Genomic DNA, 27838 nt, shown 5'->3' on the forward strand with positions numbered 1-27838 from the left:
GAATCGTATTCGTCGCTTGTTGTACGTGTACGTGTACGTGTTATATCCTTTCCCATCGTTTCTCGTTAAATGTAAGAAAATCGAGCGTTCGAAGAGACGACTCAAAGAGATGCATATGCATGTTTTGCGGCGAGCGGCGAGTCGCTGGCCGGCGATGTAGAGAGCCGAGAGCCGAGAGTCGAGGGGACGCGCGTCAGCTGAGGGCGCCAGTGACGAAACGCGAGAGAGTGGACGGTCTGCGAGAGCTATGTGCGACGACGATGGCAACGTCGTCGTTCTCGTTCCCCGGCCCCGGCCCCGGCCCCGGCCCCGGCCCCGGCCCCGGCCCCGGTCGCGCGTACTCCCATCTCCGATGCGTAGTAAACGCATTTTGTCTGAATCGACGGGATCCCTGATTGTTTACGCTTGTCGAATGCAGTTGCAAAGACCCTCGGAGACGAGGGCTGATTATTAATGCCAGATTAATTCGAGACCTCTGTCGGCGGTCAATCGATCATCGTCCGCCCGGCGTTGGCTCGCGAAGGTGAAGCTTTCCCGGCGTTGATCGCCATGGCGTCGCGGAGGACGCGCGACGCGCGATGAAAATGGCCGGAAGATGTTACGATGGTGGATGGGGGAGGGGAATAGGGAGAAAGGGGAGCGCGGAGGAGGAGTAGCGATCCGGCGAAATAGAAGGCAACGGTCCACGCGCGTTCCCAGCAGCCTATCCTAGATTTATTTCCGTGGACACGTTGCGCAATATGCGCGCCTCGCTAGTTAGCTCGGTGTAACCGCTGACCCTCATTATAAGTACGGAAGACGCGCCAAAGGGTAATGAGCGTCGTTTACCGAAAGCCCCGATGATTCTCGTTGTCCTACATCGTTAACGCGCCGCGATCCATTATCCTGATGTCTCTGTCTCTGTCGATTCTTAACAAGCGTGATTCATTTAAATTCCGCATCACTGCGACGAATCCAATTTCATATCACGAGTTGTTTACATGTACTATATACTATATGATGTATACCTATATATATTTTTAAAGTCTGCTGTTTAGCATCTTTTAGTTTTACTAACAATAAATAAATGAAACAAAATTCTTTTTTTTTTTTTTTTTATTTTATTAGACAATTATACCGCAATATTAGTTACAGATCCTGAAAAATGTTGATGTACGTTGTCAATTAGAATATTTCGAAATCACGTGTACTTATCTTTCTGCATTTCTTTCAGATTAATTTGAATATCATGTTACAATTACACGCAATACGTAATCATACCAATAATATATAAAACTGATTGCAAAAGGGTATCAAAAATTAATTTTACAAGAATGAGTCATATTTTCTTTGTGTGTTTCGTCTGTCATACAAATTGCTTTTTAAATGATCATAAAAACAACAGTAAAATCTGTCAAGACATAGATATATCCGAAAAATTACTGAATTAAAAAAATTAAGCTTTCTTCTGCTTTGTATTTTTCTCCAAATTACTGACAAAGTTTATACTGGAATGACAAAGGAGAAATAATAATATAACTTTAAATCAACCATTTGAAAGCAAACTTTACTATATTTCGAAACTTTGGTTTATTCCTCTTCCGTTTAAACTAAAAGAGTATTTCTCAACCGGAAGAATATTTTTTATTCGGCCAGATAAATTTATAACGGTTCTTTTGACTTGCAGTAAAACAGTTTTTTAAGAAGGAAACTCGTATTTATAATAGAACATGCTATTATGTACCGTATGTATTCTGTCAAAGAACGCATTCTTGTACATTAATCTTACAAAAATTTACTAGAAAGTTTGACGATATACGTTAAAAATGTATAAAAAATTCTCTGCTAAGATGAAAGTTGACAAGGATAGATTGCAGATAAAATACAACCATAAATCTACAGTACAATTCATAATAAGTCGTTTGAAATCCTACAGAATATGTTTTGTTCGGTGATAGGATTAGATATCTCCCGCAGGGATGTATATTGTTAATACTATTAACCCTTACCGTATTATTATTTTTGGCATTTTCTACCTGTACAGGTGAGTCAGCGTATTTTCGATAAGTTTATTAATATGTAAAAGTGTTTTAAAAAATCTGCAAAAAATGTATATACCTTCTTTGAACATTCTAAATAAAGATTAAAATAATAAATTTGAAAAATAATTTACTTAAATATATTATTTTACGATTATTTGTTTTCGAGAAATTGACGTTGTTAGAAAAATCAAAAGACAAAAATAATCCATCAGTACGGAATGAGAATTAATAATGTTGTTAGATAATAAATTCTTAGAAAGCATACAAGTAGGTAAAAATACAGGTAACAGTATGACACATCATAATATACACATTGCTTTGTCATATACGTTGGTGAGATAAGATTATGCCAGTGCTTGACAGCAGTTTCGTGCTTGGTAAAGAACGACGATGTGCGCGAAATTGTCGGATATCAATTATGATCCGTCAAAATTATTGCCTAATATTCTCTGTACAATTTGAACGGTTCACCATGACACGTAAAACAATAAAAATCTTATTTATTGCTCTCGTCTTTCAAGTAGCTGTAATTGGTGTTTCGATGCATTTATCCGAAAAATGCTCATTGTGGTGCGACTGTGATATTTGGTACGGATTGCAATACGCCTCTTGTATCGGACGCCATCTTTATAGCATTCATACAGGTGTACCGAACACCATACAAGCTTTGGATTTGTCGAATAATTCGATATCTATTTTAAATAATTATGAATTAGCGGTGAGTATGCATAAGCGTATTTGTCGTACCATACGTTCAACGAATATTTTCGAAAGATTCGTTTGTTCTATTCAACTCATCCGTCACGAATGACACAAATACCTGATATTATTCTACTGGTAATATTCTAACAATAAGACGAATAAACTACAGAGACTTTAAACAAAATTCTTTGTTAATAGAAAATCGCCGACATCTATTCGAATATGTTTTATAAATGATCTTTTGAGTTCCATTCCATCAACTCTGTTTTTTCCGTTTCTTTCTAAAGATGGAAATCCATAAGAAGGAAAAGGAAAACAATATTACAAAATCTTTTAATAATCTTCTTATTGTGAAAAATAGTCTGAAAAGCAATAAATTAAGGGGACACCCAGCTGCGAGTCGGAAAAAAAAGCTTTTTTTCGGGAATATTTTCTGTCAAAACTATAGTGTCACTTCTTCTACAATTTTTACACGATATCAAAACAACATTAAAACGAACTTTTTTTTTATAAATGCCTTTTGGAGATTGCTCGTTACGTGGACACTATCAGACATTCTTCCGAAAAAATTCTGAAATATAGTTTAAATGTTGTTTGTGCAGTGTAAAAATTTTAGAAGAAGCGACATAATAGTTTCGACAGAAAAAATTCTCAAAAAAAAGCTTTTTTTTCCGACCCGCAATTGCGAGTGCCCCCTTAATGCATTTCTTTACTTTTAAAAATCTAAAGATAAAACTCTAAAAGTATGCGTAAAAATTTTATTTGAATTCTAATAGGATTATGAATATGATTCGAAAATTTAATTGAAATTTTTATTTTTACCTGCCTTTAGACTTACTTTTATCTTTAGACGTTTAAACAAAGAAATGTCCATAATCTTGTAATTCTTTAGAGAAAAATCTCATCATAAGAATAACTTTTTCTCTAAAGAACAACTTAACACAACTTCTAAAGATAAAGGCCTAAAGATATGCGTGAAGCTAAAAATTCTAACTGAATTTTAAAACTATTTATAGCTTTAGAATTCAATTAGATTTTAAAATTGTGAGAAAAACGCTTTAATTTTCCTAATATTTTTCGCCAATTATTTAGAAATATAACATAACATTTCTTATTTATTTTAGGACGAAAAATTGTTGAAACTTAAATATCTCAATCTCTCTACGAATGCAATCAGCGAAATTGGTTTAAACGCTTTCGATGGATTATCTGAATTGGCAGTTCTCGATTTATCCCAGAATCATCTTTACTATCTTTTGCCAGATATTTTCATATCAACAAAAAATTTGCGAATTCTCCGATTATCAAAAAATAATTTCAATTCTCATATACCGAAGTTGAACTGCCCTTGGCTCACGGTAATAACAGAAATATAAATTTAGCGTTAAAAAATGTATACAATGGTCATACATTTATATCAATATCGCGTATATGTTTAATTATAAAATAGTATTATATAAAATGTGTGTATATTATATAAAATATCTTACAAATATTTTTCACGAATGGATTATTTCAGTGCTAGTGTAATACTTTCATTGCAGTGAAATTGTAGACATTTACGCATGTGTTTCTTTTATATTCTTTAAATTAATTATATATCATATTTATATATCATCGGTTACCAGAGTCCTTTCCTCTTGTCAGAGGATAGTGACCATATATCTGTGGTATACATTTTCAATAATTATAAGACCCACAGTTTTAATGCCGGTTATTCCGAATGATCTAGATTAAAGCGACATTCATAGTAAGATACTCTCTGTGGTTTGCCAGTGCCTTCCAAGAGGTGACAATCAAATAAATTTGATTTTTTTTCTTATCAGGAATATATCATATTATATTTAAATTTGGTACAGAAAGCAGACGCATGACTCATTGCGTCGTTATCACACGCGAGTATATATACAAGCTATTTTATTTTTGACAGTCAAATATTTATAAATTATGAGATTTAAAAAAAAATATTTCAGATAAAAATTTTTTTTTTGAAGGAGGACAAAAGTTATGTGTGTGTGTGTGTGTGTGTGTGTGTGTGTGTGTGTGTGTGTGTGTGTGTGTGTGTGTGTGTGTGAATGTAAATATATTACAATTTCATTACAATAGAAATATTACATTACGAAAATAATCCATTTATGAAAAATACTTATTCATAATAATATTACACATATTTTATATATTATACACATATATTTATTATACATATTAAATATATATATATATATATATATATATATATATATATATATATATTATGTAATATCTATATTATAAAAAATTATAAACAGATGTATATAACAATCAATTCAATGTTATAAACAAAGATATATGTATATACTTTTATTTAACTTTTAAATCTCATTTTTTTAGGATTTAACTCTGAGTTCCTGTCAAATTAGTTATGTACCGATAGATGCGTTTATCGAACTTTCAAATCTTCGTACTCTTGATCTTTCAAACAATTTGATGATTCAATTGGATAACGTTGTCTTGGACAAATTGCATTTTTTGAAATCATTATTAATAGAAGGGTGAGACAACGAGAAATTTGATAATCTATTTCTTTTTAAATTTACTTTTATATTATTATACCTGAATTTTTTCAAAAACATTCGGAAATAAAGTATTATTTTTTAATGATCAATGTTCCTGTATCTAATGTTTTTTTTTCAGGAATCCTTGGTCTTGTGATAATCTTACGGGCGATTTACAAATATATTTGGCCCGTAGGAATATACAATATTATCCAGTATGTACAAAAACTTTAGCGCCAAAGAAATTTGAGAAAATGATTGTTTACAATCCACAGATAAAGCGTCGTCCCTCGATAACTTTGGATTCAAACATAAAAAAAAATATGATAACGACAAAGAAAATTCCTGCAATTACATCGATATACAAAAACATGACTACGTGTGTTAATACGACAAACAAGGCGAACTTTACGAAAACATTAAATACTATATCGCCGTATTGGTTTTTCACATTAGGATTTTTACTTGGTAGCGCCAGTGGCATGCTTATGTGTTATATTTGGCTCTCGAAGAAGATATTTTGCTGCCGCGACTATCACCCACGAAGAGACAACGATACTCAAAGAATTTCGTTATTGCAAAGTTTATGGCAGTTTGAAGATTCTGTCTTCCATGAAGACACGATATCTTGTCCTGGTACTCCACCGCCACCATATCATGATGTCATGTTACGACCAGGACTTTATCGTAATCCATCCGTTACAACAAACTTAAATAATAATGCTACTATAAACAGTACATGATATAATTAGATTGAACAATGTTATATTATTATTGATTAAAATGACGTTGGTTGCATAGATATAGATGTAGGCTGTTGACAGTACATACATATCTATCATATTGTTTACAAAAGAATTACCAAAATATGATTTTATGAGATAAAATAAATTATTTAAATTTTAAAATTATTAATTTAATAGATTTAATAGATAAAATTTATATAGAAAAAAAGTTTAATGTGTATTAATAGATGTAATTTCAAATCTTTCTTCATTACAGCAAACAATTTAGATTGTTTTTATACGGCAAATTAATACAAGAGTTTCAATTAAAAAATTTGTTGCATTTATATAGTAAGTTTAACTCAATATAATAATGCAACCGAAAATTAACGTATAATATACATCATTCTCATATGATGTATGTCAACAGTAAAATAATCATGCACATGTTTTATTGTAACATTTTTAATAAATGAATAGTGCATTGATATGATAGTCGTATATTGAAAAAAAAACTTTGAGAATTTTTTTCTTGTGTGTATAAAATATTATATACACATAATACGTTATCTGTACATATATATAATACAATATGTATATATAAATTTTAGTAACTATATTATATATATAATTATTTTCGTTTTTGAACACAATTCAAACAGACGTGTGACTGTCCGAAGTTTCAGGTCATTGCAGCGTAACTTCGTCAAATCTTCTTACATTACTTTCATCTACGCTTTGGATCGTGTTTAACGTAACAATCTTGCCACCAATCGCGGTGATTATATTTTCTGTTACTTCATGGTTGTATTTTGTACCACGAAGATTACTAATCACACTCGCATCTTGATCAAAGTCGGTCGATACTAATCCAGCGGGCAAGCTCATTCTGATTTCCTCCACGATACCATCTTGTACTTCCAAGTTTAAATTTAAACGATGCATTTTACCATCGTGAGCGGGAACATCGAGTGTACGAGTAACTGTAAACTTTGGTGTCTTGCCGAAATTCCAATCCCAGGAACGAAACTCGTCGACAAACTTATCGATTCCTGTATACACATAATAATTTTTTATAAAAAATATTTTAATCCATTATTATTAACTAACTTTATACATATATTTTATTCTCAATAATCGCGATAGCAAGATTTCAAAATTGTTAAAAGAAAAATGTGTATTTCTGTGTATGTGTATATGAATCGTGTTTTTTTACTTTCAAAATATTTTTCGAATAATAAGCGTTAATTTACTTACCAGGAAACCAACTTTCAGTTGGATTAATATACTGGAAGCCTTTCTGTTCCTGAACAAGCGCATATCTTCCGTCTTCGAGAACGAGAGCTTTTGTACGCATATATTCCCAGCCAATAGCAGATATAAGCTTATCCATTTGGATATTTCGATTTATGTCGGACAAATTCTTTATTGTTGAACGTGTAGAAGTCGTTGCATTCGTAACGATACCATTCTGAAAGAATGCATGTAATTCATTACTTCTTCTTTTCATGTATGATATTCTATGTGACTTCTATTTATGCATAAATCATGAAATGATCTTCCATAAACAATAGCGATATTTAAATGCCATCATGATATTGTTGTCTCGCAACTGTCTTGAAATTGTGTTTTTCATGATTCACGTATATGCATATTTAAAAAGCACATATGCAGCTGTATCTGTTTTTCATGATTATGTAAATGCATATTTAAAAAGCATATCTATATGCATGTACGTCAATCATACCAAAGAAAATCTTACCTCTTTTTTTTCAAGAACCGAACTTAGATTAGTTTTATTCACGTCAACTAAAAGCGTGCAATGATGATAAGCATTCGGTCTTCCTAACTTTGCAGCCGTTCCAGATACCTATACAATAATGCCAAAAATTGTGTAGTTAAAATAAATGCAAGGAATTATTTCTATATATATTTCTGAAATTCGCTTAAAAGAGATAATTGATACGATGATAACACTTATAAATAATTCATAATTTTTAAATAAATTTAGAGTGAACAAATTATCTCTATTTTGGAATGAGTATAATCTATTTTTAGAATCACACACATACATTTAAAGTACATTACATTATTCGTATTGAAATATTTCGTTATCATATTAATTGTATCATATTAATGTAATGATAGTGACTGACTGTACATCTATATCGACTATGTTATAAATAAATCATATAATTAATTTAACAATTAGTTAAAATGTTTAAATAATATTTCGCAAATAAGATGATTCTTTAGGTAAATTACATTAAATGATACCTTGTAATCTCCCTGGACTATAATATCGTCGCGTTTGTTGATCTCGCTCTTTAAACCCCATTGTCGAAACAAGGCGTTTGTGATGATGTTGAGATTATACTTTCGATCGTATCTTTCTTTCGATGTAAAGAAAGTTAAATTGAGATTGCCTTTGTCATGGTAAACGGTACCGCCACCGCTATTTCGTCGTGCCAGAACGATATCTTCCTTCTCGGCCGCATGAACGTTACATTCGAGCCAGGGATTCTGATGACGACCGAATACTATGCACGGATCGTTTCTCCAAAGAAGCAACACGTGATGTTTCGAAAAGTCAAAGTTGCGATACAGCCAGTGCTCCAGCGCCAGATTGACAATCACATCCGTGGATTGCGAGATGAATACTGACTTCTTGATCGGGTCGATGTCATTGTTCGTGGTGTAGGTCGACGCGTGTCTGACGACTCCTCGAATCCCGCCGAGACACGGGAAACAGTGTCTGGAGATGAGCAGTCTGACGGACAGAGACATTGCGTCACGTGAAAGAACTGTGGAACTTGGTTGACGAACACTCGATTGGCTGGGCTGCGGACTACCTGGTTAACGTCACGTGACTTCTATATCTCAGTCTGTATATCAGTCTTGGTCTGACAAGATGAATCGCGAGGTTTTTGAGTTGTGAAATACCTCTGTGTCACGGGTAAGATCAGCCTTGGCTCAGTGGTCAAAATATATAATATATATATATATATCTCTTGATAGACCTTTATTGATGGAGATGCTTCGTGACGTTGGTCTGGCTCGTGGTGACGGAAATCAGGTAGTCGTGCAGGGCGATAGTTTGATGCAACCACTTCCAGGTCTGGTCCAGGGTGTTGATGCGGTACCGGATACCCAAACAATCTCGGCAGTCCTTTTGCATTCCTCCGTGTGCTGACAGTTTGAATCTCAAGTTAAATCACCCGCGCCGGAAGTAAGTTCGCTCGGGGTAACCTGCGCTAACGTCGATGTCCGTTGGCGACGACTGCTGCCGTTTACACAACACACAAGTAACCTTCCTCGATTCGTCGTACGACGCTGCAAATACGATCGATGCTCGTCGATGAATACGGAATGAGGCGTGCTGTCGGATTTAGACTTTATATGAAGACGACGCCTTCTCTACTGGCGACGAAGGTAAAGAGAGGGGATCGCGTTTAGCTACTCGGAACTCGGAGAGGTTATCTGAGTTCAAAGCGCAAAGTACAGCTGACGGATGCGTGATACAAGTCGCGGCCGCGGCTCGCGGTGGCCTTTTTGCGCTCTTCGTCTTCGCTCTATTCCACTCTCCACCTCCACTCGTCCCCACTCCCCACTTACGACCGAATTTCAGGCGCGTAAATATCGCGATAAGGGGCCCCCCCCTTCGCCTGTTATCTCGAGAGTACATACATTCTCGAATCGCGTATTATCATCAGACGTCTTGTTTTGCGATACGTCTGGCTGTCGATTAAAGAGCTTATGTTGCAGCGCGTATAAGCTCATGAGAAGTAAATAATATATTACGTAGATTCTTTTTTAAAAATTTTATATAATTTAATTAATATGTATTTTCTCTCGTTTTCTCTTACGTCATTGATAAAATGCGAATCTTAATATTATATAATATTGCGAATTGTGGTTTTGATAAAAAAGTTTATGGAAATATGTATTTATATGGTATAAATTAGGCATATCACAGATGAGGTACATGTATATATTTAAAACAGATGAAAGTTTATATGTGATATTTTTCTTTAAAAGTTTTATGTCTTTTATTTTTTCTCATTTATCGAGTATTAAAAAGGAGTTTAGATATATAAGCTTTTTTTAAAGATATATCTTAATGAGATTTATTCGATCAAATTATTTTAATAATTTGATTTGTATATTGATAGAATTGAGACGAGTGCACAAATCTGTTTACATTTTGCTCCAATCGTAATCAATATCAAAATGATATATATATATATATATATATATATATATATATATATATATAATATATACACATGTAACTTAAATATCATATTATAAAATAAGGCAAGTTTTTTAATTCATCAATTGATCAATCGTATGATGCGCAAATGCAGCACGTCTTGTATTTACGCATCATGCGATTCATCAGGCGATGAATTAAAAAACTCGCCCATAATTAAGTTATAGTATATATATATGTATATATAGGTGACTTTTTCGATTATAAATGTCGCAAACATCGTATCAGCGCGTTACTTTAAGCTGACGAACGCACTTAAATCTTTTTTTCACTGCTATTCTATTTATTTATAACGAAGATATTACATGTACATACACTGTACTCGCAACATGATGCGTGTTGGATCACTCGTGTAAAGTCGTTAATCGTTCACGTGTCAATTACTATCGCACACTCCGAGAGAGGGCTACTGATAAGCAGGTTATTATCACTTCGTACTTTTCTCTTCCCCCCCCATGAAGAGCCTTACCGATGTTGAACTTATATATGATGATGCGCATAAAAAATATAAAAGACCAAGATTTTGCGGGTCAATGTATGTATCGCTATCAATATCTTCTCAATATTTATCGCGTTAGTTAATATAAGTCTTTCTACTTTACACACTATATAGCATATTTGTTAGAATATAATTCTATTGAGATACGTAAATGCATTGCGTATTAACCATTATAAAAAACTATGATTGCTAATATTGTTAATTAATTTAATTATTTATATTACAGATGAGAGAATAGCATCTATAAAGGAATTAGCAAACTTGTTAATCCAGGAGTAATTAATTTTTTGAAACTGAATTAATTGTCTTCATAAAAATGTTAGTATATATACGTTAATAGAAATATTTTATTTTATTAAAAGATGAGAAATAAGTATTCCTAACATATATATATATATATTATATTTTATATTATTATTTTACATGAAAAAATATAAATTGAGCTATTATGTCGCAACAAAGAGCGCTTGAATTAAACCGGGCCGCAGAAATGGAACGTTTTTGGGAGTTACGTCGCGACGTGACGTGAGAAAAGGATGATGCGCGTGATACGCACGTTGAATAGATTTCGGTGCTGTAGGACGCTCAAAAGTCTCAATATCTCGGTAGAGATATCAGTCAGTAATTGCGGAGATTTACAATCGGCGCGCCACGTGACGTCAACATCCACATTTGTGAGAATTTATTACCCAACTACCATAAAAGGCGCATCCTCTTTTCATACACGTTATTATTATCTGTCATCCCAGTCGCCCACGTACCGCTTTCGGAGTGTTTTACCGTGCGTTTCGATATAGAGTGCTCGTATGGGCAGTAATAAAATAATCATTCATATACCTTCATTCATATATGATATATTGCTAGTTAAAAGAGAAGTAGCAGTCTTGATTGATAGTACGTTATATATGAATGGAAGTGCATAATACATATGTATACATATTTTTCGACTATATTGGAGTACCTAGATTAAACGTCGCGACGGTCACGTGACCTTGATTGGCGTCCTTTTCTATGTATATATATCCTTCGCGGAAAAGAAACTTGTGCATAAATTTGATTGACATTCTATCGTCTCTCTTTCTGTTTTAAATGATTTGAGCTGTAGTTTGAAATTTTTTTATAGAAACGCCAGAACATATTGACTGGTGTATCAGTCCGGCTCACGTGATTCAGCATTTAGCCCCATTTAGCCTCTACTGACAATTCGCGTGTATGGAAAGAGACTCTGCGCGCGTGTAAATATTATATTAACAAAGTTTCGGTGTATATTTAGGCGGCAGTTTGTAGTGGATACAAGAACGCCGAACAAAAAACGAACAGGATTATGACGAGAATACAGTATCCGGAGGCACGCAGGGATGAAAGCGTCGTCGATGATTATCACGGCGTTGAGGTTAGAATGCATCTTGAAAAGTGATTTCGTTAATTTGCGAAAGTATCTGTTTGTTTATTCATAAAAATATTTGGCTCTTGATATTTTTCATATTCGACTTTAAGTTCTTAATCAAATAACGATTAGTCTTTGAGTGAAGACTCTAAAGAAAGGCATTTTATCATATAAATACAATTTAAATATTTCAAGTTATATTAGAAGGATAAGACATCTGTAATTTATAAATTTGTAGTTTGTATTATGTGAAGGATATATACATATATTATTTTTTTTTTATTTTTATTTTTTTTAGATAGCAGATCCCTATAGATGGCTGGAAGATCCAGACTCAGCGGAAACAAAAGCCTTTGTCGATGCTCAAAATGCTATTACTAAGCCATATTTGGCTGCATGTAAAGTACGTGACAATATTCATGATCGATTGAAACAATTGTGGGATTTTCCAAAATATTCATGCCCTGCCAAACATGGTGGAAAATATTACTTTTATAAAAATACTGGTTTACAAAACCAAAGGTACAATGTGTGATATATGTTTTTATATGTAAATTTATAAGCAGGTTTTAAATTAATAAATTAATAAATGATTGCAGTGTTTTTTATGTACAAGATACTCTTGAAAGTGAACCAAGGGTATTTCTTGATCCTAATACTCTTTCCGAAGATGGTACTGTTGCAATTACCAGTAGCAGTTTTAGCGAAGACGGTAGCATTTTTGCATATGGATTATCTAAAAGTGGTTCTGATTGGAGTACTATCCATTTTCTGAATGCGCAAACTGGTAAGATGATGCAAAAAATCTTAACAATTCTTTTAAGTTTTTTTTATATAGTATTTGACTTATTGAAAGTATATATAATATATATATATATATATATATATATATATATATATATATATATATATAAATTTTGTATTTATGTAGGTGAAAAATATCCAGAAATTTTGGAAAAAGTAAAATTCTCACCAATTACATGGACACATGACAATCGTGGCATCTTTTATGGACAATATCGAGATCAACAAGGAAAAACTGATGGTTCAGAAACTGTAGGTAATCAAAATCAAAAACTATGCTATCACATTGTTGGTACGTCGCAATCAGATGATGTTATTGCAATTGAGTTTCCTGAAGAACCATTGTGGAGGATGTGAGTTGTGCAATTTCAGTTTTTAATTTCTTTTCATAACACTATACTCTAAAATATATTTAGACAACTTTAAAATTTGATCCACAATGATCAGTTTTAAAGAAAAATGTTTTCTATGAAACTGACTCATTATCGCTAGCGTTTGACTCTGAATGACTTGTGAAATTTTAAAGTTGTTTTCACAGAGCGTAATCTCTTGATTTTTATATTTTAGATAGTGAAAAAAAATAAGATATTGTACATAATTTTTGCAAATTTTAATGTATATAAAGTTATATTTAGATGCTAATATTTAAAATCTGAATATATTTACTATATTTATATATAACATAAGTAAAAAAAGAATAACTCTCTTTATAGACAAATTATAGAATTGATTTTTTTTTATACATATACTTGATACATATTTTTTTGTCTTACTAGAGGTGCAGAAGTATCTGATTGTGGCAACTGGCTCATTGTTACTCCTCTGAAGGATTGCAGAGATAATTTAGTTTACTTTACTCCATTAAAAGCTGGAATGGACATAACTAATAACTTGCCATTAACACAAGTTGTTGATAAACTTGAAGCTGATTATGAAGTTAGTAGTATATATTTGGTTCTTAAACTTATTATATTTGTTATTTGTAATTTGTAATATTTATGCTATTGCTTATGCTAAATCTTATTTTTTCAGTACATAACCAATGTTGGTACCAAAGCTGTATTTCGCACAAATAAAAATGCACCTAACTACAAGTTAATAGCTATAGATTTGTTAGATTATGGACAGGATAAATGGGTTGATCTTTTGCCAGAACATCCTGAGAATGTATTGGATTGGGCTGATGCTGTAGATGGAGATAAATTTGTTGCTTGTTATATACAAGATGTTAAGGTAAATTATATAAAATATGTTAATGGTTGTAAATAATAGATAATGATTACTAAATATTTTACAGAATATTTTGCAACTGCATTGTTTAAAAACTGGTCAAATGATTAGAACATTCCCTCTTGATCTTGGTACTGTTGTCGGATTCTCAGGCGAAAAGAAATATTCCGAAATATTTTATCAATTTACATCATTCCTAACCCCTGGCATAATATATACAATCGATTTAAAAAAAGAAGAGGAACCACGAGTTAGTATCTTTTTTTTTTAAATATCTATCCAAGTATGATATTTTTTATACAATAAAAAGTGTTATATTAAATATAGTTATAAACTGATTTAATAAATTGTGTTTTTGTTTTTATAGATATTGCGAGAAATTAAAGTGAAAGGTTTTGATGCAAGTTTATATAAAACTAGTCAAATATTTTATCCAAGCAAGGATGGTACAAAAATTCCCATGTTTATAGTAACAAAGAGTGTATGTATATTAAAAAAAACATATTTTTGTAAAATATTAAACGTGTTATATTATTAATATGGCCTGTGAGCATTTAATAAGTAGAAACTTAAAAATGTTTGAAGACTACTAAATTTATGTATGTATTTTATTCTGTATGTTTTTTTATCGTCAATGTTAAAAATTATTAGTGAAAATATTTAATTTAGGATGCTGTATTGGATGGAACTATGCCAGCTTTACTTTATGGATATGGTGGCTTTAATGCGAGTATTCAACCCACATTTAGTGTTACAAGACTCGTCTTTATACAACATTTAAATGGAGTACTTGCTGTTGCTAATGTTCGTGGAGGAGGGTAAGAATATAAAACACGGAAAATCTATATAAAATAGTTTACTTGCACGAAAAATGTGACATTCTTTGTTATAGTGAATACGGAGAAAGATGGCATAATGCGGGACGTTTCTTCAATAGACAAAATGTATTTGATGATTTTCAATATGCAGCAAAATATCTTGTAGAAAATGGATACACTACTTCGAAAAAATTGACGATTCAAGGTGGCAGTAATGGTGGTTTGGCTGTTGCTGTATGCATAAATCAAAGACCTGATTTGTTCGGTGCAGCTATAGCTCAAGTTGGGTTAGTTAATATATTTTCAACATTTTTGTCATTCTGCGTTCGCAATATGTTTAGTACCAAAAACTAAAATTTTTTTGATGATTACAGAGTCATGGATATGTTGCGTTTTCATAAGTTTACTATTGGTTCCGCTTGGGTTTCGGATTATGGAAGTTCGGATGATGCCAGGCATTTCCAAAATTTGTTGAAATATTCGCCTTTACATAATGTAAAAGTACCTCTTGATGATATACAATATCCGGCAACGTTACTTCTGACTGCTGATCACGATGACCGCGTTGTACCCTTGCATACTCTTAAATTAATAGCAACTCTTCAGCATACACTTGGAAACATATCAAAACAAAAAAATCCAATACTTGCAAGAATAGATACTAAAGCGGGTCATGGAGGTGGAAAACCAACCATGAAAGTGGTAAGTATTGCAAAATTTGTATTTAAAACATATACATACACACACACACACACACACACACACATATATATATATATATATATTTGTAGAACAATTTGTTATAAAACAAATTATATATATATATATATATATATATATATATATATATATATATATATATAATTGATTTTATTTAAAAACTCAGCTAACAGGCAAATATTCTATTTTAGATTGAAGAAAGTACTGATATCTTATCATTTATTGTACAATCCTTGGGTTTGGAATTTAAATCATAATTAATGAAGCTCAAAAGAAATGTAAGTTACAACACATTTTGCATAAATCTTTAAAAAAATCAAAGGATTATAATGTGACGTCACTAAAAGCGCTTATGCGATTATCATATGTATTGCAATATATTGTTACAAATTCATCTGATGCTTCAATTACAAATTCTTTTATAATAATACTGTATCCTTATTGTCGAATAAAAACGACAAACTTTATACTTTATGATATTGTATGACAATGTATTCTTGATTCGTTTAAAAGCTAATTTGCTGAATAAAATATTAAGCGTTTTAATTTTTAATATTTAATAGTCGGCCACATTGAACAAATTCTAGTTTCGAAAAACATTTTTTCATTCTAAATCTTTTCTCATTCTATAAAGAGAATGCTAAAATGTTAAAATCTGCAAGGATAAAATCGATCAATACTGTTATAAAATACTGTTATTAAAAAAAAATGTATAACGAAGAAGTTAGCTTACGAGCCCCTTTTAAATCCTTAGGTCCCAGTATATCTTTGTTTCGTCAATTTTATAGTTTCATATAATTATCAAGTAGATTTATCTATGTAAAGTTTTTTGTTATAAATCTATTTATAAATTTATAAATCTAGTATAAATATATTTATAAATTTATAATGGATTTATAAAGTCTGTTTATAAATCCATTATATAATGTTTATCACTAGTGTCGCTATCAATGCGAATGTATGTGTTTTTTAGCGAAAAAAAGTAAAAACCGTAATATTAGATAAAATACCATGATATCCGGATATATGATTAGCATAAATTAATCCTAGTCGCTTATTGTGGTGATATTGAATTATAATATCAGAAGTAAGAAATTATATAAATTTTTTGTTAGCAAAATATGTCATAAACAGTTTAAATAAGTAAGTTTTATCTTATGCAAACATTTGTACTCGATAATATAAATTCTTAAAATATATCAAAGATTTGTTTTGAAATTTGTGATTATAAATATAATAACTATAAATCTCTTTTTCATTGAAAATATATATGTTATATGTCCATTTACTATTGCAAAGTAATAAAATAGAGAATATCTTATTAATTTATTTATTAATATGTATAAATAAAATACTTAGTTTAACATATTTTCCAAAAAAAAAAATTTATGATTTCTTGCTTCTGACGTTATAATTTAATGTGATTGCAGTGAGGAAACAGGATCCATGATGTAAACGAGAACTAGCTTGACATGTTTATGGCGAGCATTCTTGATATTATAACGATAATATAAATTTACTCAAAAAATAATATTTCTCTAGTAGGTGACAAATAAATCCTCTCTGGTGAGTAAATTACTTAATTATGCTTATGAATATTAATATATATCATGAACGCACATATGCGTTATATTGAAAATTTATTTATAATTTTATACTCGATACATTCTCGCGTTAACACTCGTGCTTTCATAACACTTGCAACAATTCTGATATATCTCTTGAAATAGAAAATAATGGAAAGTCTTACATTATTTGTCTTTCACGAAATTAGCTATTAAAGAATTCAATGTAAGAATTAAATTTTTATTTTATATATATATATATATAAATGTGTAATAAATAGATCATAAAAAGATTATAAAAATAACATAAAGAATACGACAATAAAAAGATAATTTTTCAGTTTTGTCATGGAAAAGAAAATGGAGTAATTAATAATGTAGTTATAAAAATCAGCTTTTATTATAACTATTGATATACCGAGAATAAATGTGTGTTTACTATTGGTAAAATTGCAATATTGAAATTGGCAAACACTTTTATTCGATAGGTCGAATTTCTATAATACGGCGTAATCATAAAGTGTGTATATTTGAAATTATTTATATTTTCTAATAAAAGAAAGTACAACTTTAATTATGTGTGTAATAAAAAAATGCGATGAAAAATTATTTTAGCTAAGGTATCTAAGATCACACTTCAATTTATGTAAAAATTAAACATATAAACGATATCTAACATACGTATCTTTTGATCATAACGAGACAATCAACGTTATATGGTTGACATATGATATCATTTATTCGATCTATTGCATTGAATATCTTATTAATGTTTAAAATCTCTGGTAAATATTGCTGCGAAATATTGTGAGAAGAATTTTCCCATATATTGTTCTTCCTTGACCGGCCACACTCCTTCTAGGAAACCAATATGCCCTCCACGTGACGTTACCACTACGGCCACGTTTTTGGTTTTGCTTATTTTCTTTAGAGGTATAGCTGAAAATTTATGAGCGTTACGAACGTTAACATTGTATAAAATTTATAATAACATTACAAGCGATCTTTTTGTCACGTTTTAACACACCTTTCAATGGTTGAAACGGATCATCCGCCGCGCTTAGACATAACGTAGGAACTTCGATCAGATGCAACTTATCGTCGAGCGTTGCGTCGTGATAATACTCTTCGACATTTTTATATCCAAATTGCTTTGCCGTAAAATGAGAATCAAATTCTCTTATCGTTTGACTCTGTCAAACAGTAATAATTCACATATGAGTCAGATATAGAGTACAGATACTGTTACAGTAGTCTAGATAAATGATGTCAAATATAATCAGACATCATAAATATGAATTTATCTTTAATTTCATTTTTATTAAAATTCTAAAGTTTATCTATGCAGAAGTTATTCAAGATATAACTTTTTATAAAATTGTGAATATAGCCTTATTAGCAGTAAAAAAAATAACACAAGGCAAAACATAAACTACTGTTTCCAATAGAGTGTGAAATGATCTGCAAAATTATTTTGATAAAAATACTTATATCGAAAAAGTTGAAAACTTTTTATATTGTCCGATCTTTTTCATATATATCGAAAATTTAATAAAAACGTACTTTTAGAAGTGTGTCAAAATCTATGCTTTCGAATGGGCCAATATCAGAAGTATGATATCGTTCTATTGTGCGACGTAGATTACTAGCTAGATGCTTATTCAGCATTAGATTAACATAATTTTCTTCAGTATTCTTCGTTGCGGCGAACACGTTCCATGGTACCGAGATAATAAGACATGCTTTCAATTTTGTTCTTGCTGTTAAGCCTTCTTGTGCTAAATAATTTCCTAAAATCAACCTGTGCATAGCAAAAAAAAACATTAGAAAAAATATCGAATGATTTAATTTAATTTAAAATTTTTATATTTTATATATTTACATTTTTTTCTAAACATTAGAAGTATAAACAAGATTTATAATTTGGAAATAAATTAGAAAATATTGTCTTACCCTCCCATGGAGATTCCGGTTGCTCCAAGGGGTACATGAGGGTGAAGTTTTCTTACATGTTCTACAACTTCAGATAAGTCATCGTAGTTAGCTGCACAATAGGTTCGCGGGGTCTAAAAATAACAAAGAATCATCGGTTTTTCGTTAGAAAAAATAATTTTTAATTAAAAAGACTATTTTTCTCACACTAAATGATATAATTTGCAGTTTTTCTCATCATATAATATCTTTGTATAGAATTATCTAGTTATGACGTTCAGGCCATCACGAATAAACTCTACCTTCAATTTTATCCCGCCTAAACCTCTATTGTTGAAAATCACACATCGTATACCAATTTTTTTCGCCGCTGATACGAGACATTTGACATATTCCGCTTGACTACCACCCGTAAGACCAGGTAAAATGATAACGATGGGTGAAGTAACGGAGCAATCCTTTTCGGCCCAATCTAAAGCCACTTCACCGCCGTCGAGCAAAGTCAAAATTTCCCTACATAATATAAAGAAAATGTTAAAGAAATAGAATTCAGTATATTGCATGAATTATGATTACATTATCTATTTTTTAAATATTTAGGAAACAATTTCTCTTTCTCTCTATCTTTCGGTGAATAATTTTTTTTTTACTAACCTGCGATATTTAATAGGCGGTAATATTCGAGATCTTAAGATGCTGGCCATAATAGTTTGCGCTCGAGATTCGAAGCACCATAATGTCGGCCAGAACTTATTCTGTACGAGCGGAATATTCGTTTCCAAGAACGAACGGAATGGTCCATCGGCGCAAGCCAGCAAAGGTGTCTGGAAATGTTATAGGTTTTATTGGTTTGTATGGTACCGAGTAACATTATTACATAATCGTAAAATTGAACTGTATTTTATCCATTGTCGGACAATTGATAACTTATTAATGAATAATTATTATGTGCGATTTATTTCACCGTTGATGAACGAATGAATCACCTGATGAATCAAGTAAACCGTATTAAATAGTGAATTATTAATATACACACTTGTCATTATAATTACATTATTGCGCAATTAAAAGCAATTAATTCTGACGTATGCAGCTAATTTCCTCAATATATAAGTACAGGAAATGTATGTACAGGGTGTCTCCTCGCTGGAAAAATATGGAAAACCGGGAATATTCAGGGATTTCTTTTGTATATGAAAATCAGGGAAGTCTCATGGAATTTTATTGAGATTCAGGGAATTTTTTAAAAAATTATTTTTTTGATAATTTTGCTTTTCATCTTATAAATAGTCAGTCGTGTATATGTGAAACTGGCATTTCACTTTGTGGAAACTTATTAATTAAGTTGAGAGTTATGACTGTATTTTTAATAATTCTAGATGAAATTCTTGATATATAAATTAAACAAATAGTATTGGCCATTAAAAGAATAGACCGGGAAAAAATCGGGACAAATTGAGACGCTAGATTCACGCTGCATTTCACTTTGTCCTTTGTTAGTGCAATAGAAATAATTATAGATATATCTCAACTTTAACGATAATTTCGCACATCGCGCCAAGATCTCAGGCTAGTCAAAATATTTTTGTTAGTAGGATAAAAAAGTGACGTTTGTGCTCTAAACGGTACCGTTTTACCCGCGTTTCTTATATTTATAAACGATTTAAACCTCAACATCCTCCAACAATTCTTTTTGGCATTCTTGCTGGATTTTAAGCACTTGAGAATGCTGCGATAGTTCTACAACAAGTTTTATGGGTAAAAATTATTAGAATATTATATTAGATAATTATATAAATTAACTCGAGACACTAGATATAAAGGAGATTCATGTTATACCGGCGTTTCGATATTTAATTTGTTTAATAAATATTCTAATAATTTTTACGCATATCTAGAATTTTGTTCAAAAGGTATAAGCGATCGCAGACACAAAAAATAACACAAAATCTCATTTAAAGTCGATAGAACATTCGAAATATGACCAGCGTCTCACTACAATCAGTACTTGTACGTTTGGTGTCTTCTAATCTAATTTAATAATAAAGTGTGATATATTGTAAATATATTGTATAATTTTTACACATAAAACCTTCTCTGGAAATTAAAAGTGATTATAGACTGACATAAGATCTCATTAAAGTCGATAGAATTATTAAAATAGGACCAATATTTCATCTCGATATTTATTTGGTATTTACGTTTGGTATTTCGGGCGATCTATTTTGTAATTTATTTAATAAATATTTTAATAATTTTGACGTACATTTTAGAACTCTCTCTCACTCTCCCTAGAAATTAAAAGTAATTGCATAACGAAGAATAACACATCAATCGATAATAGAATTATCAAAAGAATGATCAGCGTTTAATTTGACGATTTAATTTGTTTAAATAATATTCTAATAATATTTATGTATAGAACTTCTTATATAAGTATTGAAAATTCTAAGTGCTTAAAGTCTGATAGGAAATGTTTAAAAAATATTGGTTAACAAATAAAGTGAGATAACGTAAACTTGGCGTCTCAGTTTGCACCGTATAAATATATTATATATTTTTTTATATACTTCATATTTTAACATAATATTGAATATGAAGTACATACTCTTTCTAACTTTTAAAGATAAAGAAATGAAAATTTTATATAAATAAAAATGTTGTCTTATGAAAGTTATTCAGTTTTTTTAGCACATTTATAAATCTAACATTAAAATTTAAGAGGCTCCGCGTTTTTTTTTTTTCGTATGAATGAAAAACATTAGAAAATGCATGTAATAAAAGAATTTATTTTAGAGAAAGTTGTATTAAAAAGTTTTGAAAATATTCTTTTTACTTGGAATTTTGAACAAAATTACCTGGAAAATCAGGGAATTTTCAGGGAATTTCTTTACAAGATTTGAATAGATACCCTGGATGTAAATAAAAAAAATCTCAATCGGGTTAGGTTAAAAGAGTAAAATGGAATAAATATTTGTGGTCTTATTGGAGTAATTATATATATATATATTTACTCTTCAAGCATACAAGCCAGGAAGGGTACTTGGTTTACAAAAGCTATACTACTCATCCATCTATCCATACTTACATTCATTTACAAACAAATATCATATATATCTTCTACCTCTATCCAAACAATAAATAATTAAACAACTAGAAAACTAGATATATAAATAAATAATTTAATCTAATCTAATCTCCTTCATAGAGTAATCACAGTCTCACTTACAATCTCCGTGTCACCGTTCTTTTCTTTTTTTTAAATGTTTTTCTTTCCATACCTCTTTTAATATTTTAGCTTTCTTCCCATCATTATCAAAGTAATTGTAAAAAATGTATAGTTAAAGCATTTGCTTTTATGTTTGAGATTGGAATATTTGTTTTCACGTTATGGGGACCAATAAAAAAGATAAAGTGAAATAAAAGGAGGATAAAAAATATGGAGGTATATAAATATATATAGATTTACATATAAATATGTATATATATATATAGATATATTTTATAGCAAGTAATGTAAAACAAAAGTATATATTATTAGCATTACATATTGCTTTTACAGGATAAAATTTATTGATTAGAACTTTTTAATTATCACATCATTAATATAGTAACTCTTGCGACTAGTTATTTTATGCCCGTTACTTCACCTGCCTATGACGCATGTGCAAGACAACTGCCTCATAGTTTTAAGGTCAAATTAATAAATTGCATTTTTCATACTCGTCGTTTATCGAGGGTCATACGACAGTTCGAACACGTATCGCGGAAATCCTGTCTGTACGTCGAACTCGTTCCATAAAATTCTGTGATATGCAAATAATATATAAATATTCTAATCATAAAATTAGCTTCTTATTTTGCATTTGTTTTACATAAAAATATATTTTTTATATAAAATAAATAGCTATTGATATTTTTACGCATTAGGATTGAATTTTTTGTCGTCTGTCGAGAATTATCCGACAATTTAAACATATTGTGGAAATTCTATTTTACACATTTTAATTATAAAGTTAATTTCTAATTTTAAGTTTGCTTTGCGTAAAATTTATATTTACATAAATTTGCATATTTGATGCAAATAGTTATTGGCATATTTTTATTTATTACAATTATATATATATTCTTTAATGCGCGTGTATATGAGACATACATAGAAATACAGAAAGTATTTAAACAATTAAATTCATAGACATAATTTTTGTTCTTAAACTGATAACAGTAAATATACGATAAAATACGTGTAATTAATCTTATCTTTTACATTTTGCATTCATTTCGATGCAAAATGTATAATAAGGTGATTAATGATAAAACAAGATATCGATACAATATCAATAATTTTAAAAGAGTAAAGAATATTTCGACATTAAATTTTTTGTTATCAATTCATCGGAAAAATGATAAGAATTATGTAAACATTGAAAGGCGCTTTCAAAGAGGAAACTATGACATTGTCGTCCCAACTATTGCTAAAGTTATATCAAAGAATGTTTTAACTGATATCTCTTATGTTTGACTTGACTGTTTTAATCAGTAAGTTTTTAAAAATGTTTATAGTAATGAAAATATTTTATTCTTTGAAAAAAAAAAGAAAATAAAATTATCTTAAATAAAATTTATTTATATTTTAAAATTGATTTAAGATAATTTTATTTTCTTTTTTTTTTCAAAGAATAAAATGTTTTCATTACTATAAGCATTTTTTAAAACTTTCTGATTAAAAAAGTCAAATATATATAAAATATGCCCTTTTAACGGTCGAATGGGGAGATTTATTACTAGGTGCATTATTTCATTTTGCGTAAAGATTAGTTCTCCATTCAGGACAAATAAATGTTAATGCATATAAAAGGTGCCGCTAGCTGACACTATTTAACTACATTGCTCTGACTCTTTAGTCAATGAATGCATCGCGCGCGTCCACGAGGCATAACGATAAACGTTGCTCCATTTCAGAGTTCATCGCATGCAGATAGATTCATCGATTCTCCGTACATTATTATGTTTATCTCCGTTATTTTATAGAGTTCAAGAACCTTGATCAATAGTTTGCTCATCTTATCCTTTATCTGTGAATAATTCTTATTCTCATACTTTGGAAAACATCTTTACAAATGTATATTGAGCATAATGTTTCTACGTCTAATGCTAGACAAAAATTGAATATATACCTAACTCATGTTGTTAATAAGAAATGGAAAAAAGTTTGCAAAAGTTACCAAATAAATTAACGAAAAAGTATTTTTTTATTCATTAGCGTTATAATTTACATTATTTATTTTCAAGTTTTATTTTATTTTTTATCGTCGCGTCAAGCTCTTTCTTTTCTCCACTTTTCTCTCTCTCTCTCTCTCTCTCTTTCTTTCTCTCTCTCTCTCTTTCTCTCCTTTCTTTTATATATATACATATATATCTTTATATAGTCATAAAGAAACGATGATGAATAGGTATCTCTTAATGCACGATTCTTAGACACGATATTCGATTAAAATAATTTAGCATTATTGCTACACGCACATACGCATATACTTTTTTTATTGCATATGTTTATCTAAAATTAATTTAATCGAATATCGTGTCTAAGAATCGTGCATTAAGAGATACCTATTCGTAATCGTTTCTTTATGACTATATAAAGATATATATGTATATATATATATATATAAAAGAAACTACGTTAGATCATGAAACGTACTCATGTTTATATTATTTTTTATCTAAAATTTAAAAACTGTGACAAACTGATTCGATATACACGTCTTTCTATCGTTCGTGCGTAACCATCACGATTTCAATTAATTAAAGACTACGTTAACGATCTGTTGAACGAGATAGGCGTGATTTATGCAGTGAACTCCATATTATACTGGAATGGCTTGCATCGTATTAACAATAAGTAAATAAATCGCGATAAAAAATAGAAGATAAGTATCATTTCCCTGTCCAATAATTTCTTATTAGTAAACAATTTTCTCTATTCTTTCCATCCTCTTTTTTTTCTGTACAATAATAGAAAAAGATACAAAAGTAATTATATTTCTTCTTATTTAGCGCTTTTTTCTGACTAGCATTCCAGTATAGTATAGAACCTATACAGTACAGAAAAGCCAAAAGACATGATAAAAATATCTAAAAGGTAATGAGATATCTTTTAGTCATCTTTGAGGGACAAGTGCTGTTTGGGAATTCGTTAGATCTATTAAGATAACGAATAGTATTTGATTAATTTTAGGACTCTGATTTTATTCCGTGTTACGAATATATGTCCAAACATGAAATGTTTATATTTACTTTTAGAAAAAATGTTTACGTTTAAGAAAAAAAATGTAAACGTGTTTCACTATTATACGTTTGAACGAAATCTTTAAGTATGATAATTCGGAAAAAAGTTTCTAGCCTAATCTAACTTAACCGGATATGTTAATTATACCTGTAAACATGTTTTCATTTGAACATATGATTTCTTAATAAATGCTCTCTATCACGTACATCATATAAGAGTGGAAAGTTTTCAAACTTTTTGCATCGTTAACGCAATTGATCGTAATACGTTATGAATCGAGCTTCTTTTTCTCTCTCTCACATTTTTGAAAAAAATGTATCTCGTGGGATAGTAATTTCCGTTAAATGGGAGTAGGGATTGCTGATCAAAGAATTTGTCATGTTTACTCACCTTGACAACCTCGCAGAGATAATAGATTAAGAAACCGACTCCTAGTAACGCACCGTAATACAATTTGGGAATATACGGGATGTTCTCAAAAAGGTCCATCGTTGCGTGCGTGACTATTTGACAGAGGCACTCGATGCAGCCAGCGCGGGCAAGCTACGCGAGATGACAGGCTGAAGCTGAGGTCCGTCGACGGACTTTGCTTGCCGATAATCGGCACTTAACGAGCGACAGTCGTGAATCAAAGCCGACGAAGGAAGCCTCGTTGCCGCGTGCATGCCGTATATAAATTGTACGGCCGACTGACTGATTAAACGATATGTCGAACTGATATACCAGTAGAGTAGTTGCAAAGATATTACAAAATATTCAAGGTTTGTATCACGTGCGCGCGAGTGAGTCCATTCTGCGCATGCACACGGCATTACCGTAAAGATATGATCAGATATATACATATATCTGGCATATATACCTGATTTAAATAATATTTTTCTTTATTAAATTTTTTTCGAAAAATTTTTTTGTGCGAATGTTTTCATCGCACCAAAATAAGCTAATTTTTTCTGCATCTTCGCGTTATATAATATGGATTTAAAGTATATTAAAGTAAAATATACTAAAACTTTCTGTTATTCTATATTAATAAATATTTTACATTTGTCAAAATTTGTTCTTTTGATTTGTATATTATTTAAAGCCCTTAAGGGGATTCTGAAGCTGTTCCATGTTACCGATCAAAATCTAACCTAGCATAACAATATATTTGCTTAATATAAAAGTTACAATTTATATACACATAAAATAAAATAAGTTTCCACTCTAAGGATTGCATGAAAGAATATTTGTGAACTTTTTGAAATGAGTTTAGAAGCCTATTAGATAAAAAACATTTTGTTGCAGAAAATGTCGTGGCAGCAACATTGTGAAAATTAATTAGAATTTGGTTTTTAATAATAGGTTTTTATTAATTCATAAATTTTTCTTGAAAAAAAAATCTCCGAGAGATTTTCATTTTAATATATATATATTACTGAACGCATATCTGGTGACATTCGAAACAAAATTAATTAACTATTGGCATTTTGTTGATATTTTGAGAGAGAAAAATTCATATTCTTGTTTCTTTTAAATATGAAATATGATATTGATCAGAGATCACAGTCAGAGGTATTTTTTAAATAAATGATAATACAATAATAATGACTCATCGTAATCATAATTCAACGCGAGACTATGCAGATTTCACATTTGTTATTTATATGTAAATTCTTACGTATACGCGTACACAAACTTCATGTCTGCTCTAAAATTAATTTTCTTTCATATTCGTTTAGTATATATTCATTTAGTAATATCCACAAGCAAAAGCTGTCACAGAAATTTCTCGACGGAATCACAAACACATTGCGCGTTTCACTGATAACACATGTGTATGGCATATGCTTCGTCACGACGCGTGCGTGAAAGCGCGATGCAGACTATTATGTAACATAGCAGGACGCAGACTGGTATCGTGCCAGGGCTGTACTTAGATACAAGCAGTAGCCCCTGGACAAATTGCATCTTTTTATCGCAATTTTACAATTTCAGAAATTAATTCCATTCTAAATATATGTTAATTTAAGATCGACCAAAATAAAAAAGAAAGTAAAGTGATGTAGAAAAAAATACATTTCTATCGCTTTCACATTCGATCAAAATTAATCATTCAAATCTTGCCTATATCTAACAACAAAAAGATATCATTGTTGATAAATAAAACATAAGACAATACAATAAAACCAAATAAATAAAAAATCATTTATTTAAATGCCATTTATTGATAATTATATAAAATTAAGAAAAGGAAAAGAAAAGAGCAACAAACAAAAATGTTTATAACTTAAATTCACAAATATCTGTATATTTGTACAAGTTTTAATTCTTACATAAGATATTTAAAAAATTAGAAT

At 30.5% G+C, this 27838-nt stretch overlaps 4 protein-coding genes across 11 annotated transcripts; 2 read left to right on the top strand and 2 right to left on the bottom strand.

The window, feature by feature from the left end:
• Nucleotides 1-2194: 2194 nt before the first annotated feature.
• LOC140663624 (uncharacterized) lies at nt 2195-6147 on the top strand. Its single transcript, XM_072887895.1, has 4 exons — nt 2195-2739; nt 3848-4081; nt 5094-5254; nt 5397-6147. Exons 1-4 carry the CDS (start codon nt 2368-2370, stop codon nt 5998-6000), a joined length of 1371 nt encoding a protein of 456 aa, XP_072743996.1. The 5' UTR covers nt 2195-2367; the 3' UTR covers nt 6001-6147.
• A 319-nt stretch (nt 6148-6466) lies between these two features.
• Nucleotides 6467-8769, bottom strand: Lipt1 (Lipoyltransferase 1). Its single transcript, XM_072887896.1, has 4 exons — nt 8260-8769; nt 7745-7852; nt 7240-7453; nt 6467-7034 (listed from the first exon to the last, which is right to left on the bottom strand). The coding sequence occupies exons 1-4, from the start codon at nt 8767-8769 to the stop codon at nt 6670-6672; spliced, it is 1197 nt and encodes a 398-aa protein (XP_072743997.1). The 3' UTR covers nt 6467-6669.
• Nucleotides 8770-9005: 236 nt separating this feature from the next.
• Nucleotides 9006-17950, top strand: LOC140663621 (prolyl endopeptidase). Of its 6 annotated transcripts, XR_012046295.1 has the most exons (16): nt 9006-9414; nt 10981-11072; nt 11217-11428; nt 12028-12147; nt 12440-12663; nt 12741-12928; nt 13073-13298; nt 13722-13881; nt 13978-14178; nt 14243-14425; nt 14543-14656; nt 14845-14993; nt 15068-15280; nt 15368-15695; nt 15905-17279; nt 17620-17950. XR_012046295.1 is itself a non-coding variant. In XM_072887886.1 (15 exons), the coding sequence occupies exons 3-15, from the start codon at nt 11291-11293 to the stop codon at nt 15968-15970; spliced, it is 2310 nt and encodes a 769-aa protein (XP_072743987.1). In that variant the 5' UTR covers nt 9006-9414; nt 10981-11072; nt 11217-11290; the 3' UTR covers nt 15971-17950. The 6 variants fall into 6 exon arrangements, 5 of the variants coding, with proteins under 5 accessions (XP_072743987.1, XP_072743991.1, XP_072743989.1 ...); XM_072887886.1 differs by having other exon boundaries at nt 15905-17950; XM_072887890.1 differs by lacking the exons at nt 9006-9414; nt 10981-11072; nt 11217-11428 and adding an exon at nt 11517-11535 and having other exon boundaries at nt 15905-17950.
• Nucleotides 17951-18044: 94 nt separating this feature from the next.
• Hydr1 (abhydrolase domain containing Hydr1) lies at nt 18045-27358 on the bottom strand. Of its 3 annotated transcripts, none has more exons than XM_072887899.1 (8): nt 27172-27358; nt 25890-26358; nt 19865-20034; nt 19513-19723; nt 19232-19344; nt 18842-19079; nt 18306-18471; nt 18045-18217 (listed from the first exon to the last, which is right to left on the bottom strand). In XM_072887899.1, exons 2-8 carry the CDS (start codon nt 25986-25988, stop codon nt 18045-18047), a joined length of 1170 nt encoding a protein of 389 aa, XP_072744000.1. In that variant the 5' UTR covers nt 25989-26358; nt 27172-27358. The 3 variants fall into 3 exon arrangements, with proteins under 3 accessions (XP_072744000.1, XP_072743999.1, XP_072743998.1); XM_072887898.1 differs by having other exon boundaries at nt 27160-27358; XM_072887897.1 differs by lacking the exon at nt 27172-27358 and having other exon boundaries at nt 25890-26857.
• Nucleotides 27359-27838: the final 480 nt, after the last annotated feature.

Source organism: Anoplolepis gracilipes, chromosome 3 (genome assembly GCF_047496725.1).
Source record: "Anoplolepis gracilipes chromosome 3, ASM4749672v1, whole genome shotgun sequence".
Taxonomy (NCBI): Eukaryota; Metazoa; Arthropoda; class Insecta; order Hymenoptera; family Formicidae; genus Anoplolepis; species Anoplolepis gracilipes.

Excerpts from the sequence above, each read along its gene's own strand:
- LOC140663624 (XM_072887895.1), top strand. The coding sequence starts at position 2,368 with ATGCCAGTGCTTGACAGCAGTTTCGTGCTTGGTAAAGAACGACGATGT. Across the intron at positions 4,082-5,093 it reads TGAACTGCCCTTGGCTCACG|GATTTAACTCTGAGTTCCTG; the intron begins GTAATAACAGAA and ends TCATTTTTTTAG. Across the intron at positions 5,255-5,396 it reads AAATCATTATTAATAGAAGG|GAATCCTTGGTCTTGTGATA; the intron begins GTGAGACAACGA and ends TTTTTTTTTCAG.
- Lipt1 (XM_072887896.1), bottom strand. The coding sequence starts at position 8,769 with ATGTCTCTGTCCGTCAGACTGCTCATCTCCAGACACTGTTTCCCGTGT. Across the intron at positions 7,454-7,744 it reads CGGTTCTTGAAAAAAAAGAG|AATGGTATCGTTACGAATGC; the intron begins GTAAGATTTTCT and ends GCATTCTTTCAG. Across the intron at positions 7,035-7,239 it reads AACTGAAAGTTGGTTTCCTG|GAATCGATAAGTTTGTCGAC; the intron begins GTAAGTAAATTA and ends ATGTGTATACAG.
- LOC140663621 (XM_072887886.1), top strand. The coding sequence starts at position 11,291 with ATGATGCGCGTGATACGCACGTTGAATAGATTTCGGTGCTGTAGGACG. Across the intron at positions 14,179-14,242 it reads GTTATATACAAGATGTTAAG|AATATTTTGCAACTGCATTG; the intron begins GTAAATTATATA and ends AATATTTTACAG. Across the intron at positions 15,281-15,367 it reads GCAGCTATAGCTCAAGTTGG|AGTCATGGATATGTTGCGTT; the intron begins GTTAGTTAATAT and ends TGATGATTACAG.
- Hydr1 (XM_072887899.1), bottom strand. The coding sequence starts at position 25,988 with ATGGACCTTTTTGAGAACATCCCGTATATTCCCAAATTGTATTACGGT. Across the intron at positions 18,472-18,841 it reads ATTTTGACACACTTCTAAAA|AGTCAAACGATAAGAGAATT; the intron begins GTACGTTTTTAT and ends ACTGTTTGACAG. Across the intron at positions 18,218-18,305 it reads TCCGTTTCAACCATTGAAAG|CTATACCTCTAAAGAAAATA; the intron begins GTGTGTTAAAAC and ends ATAAATTTTCAG.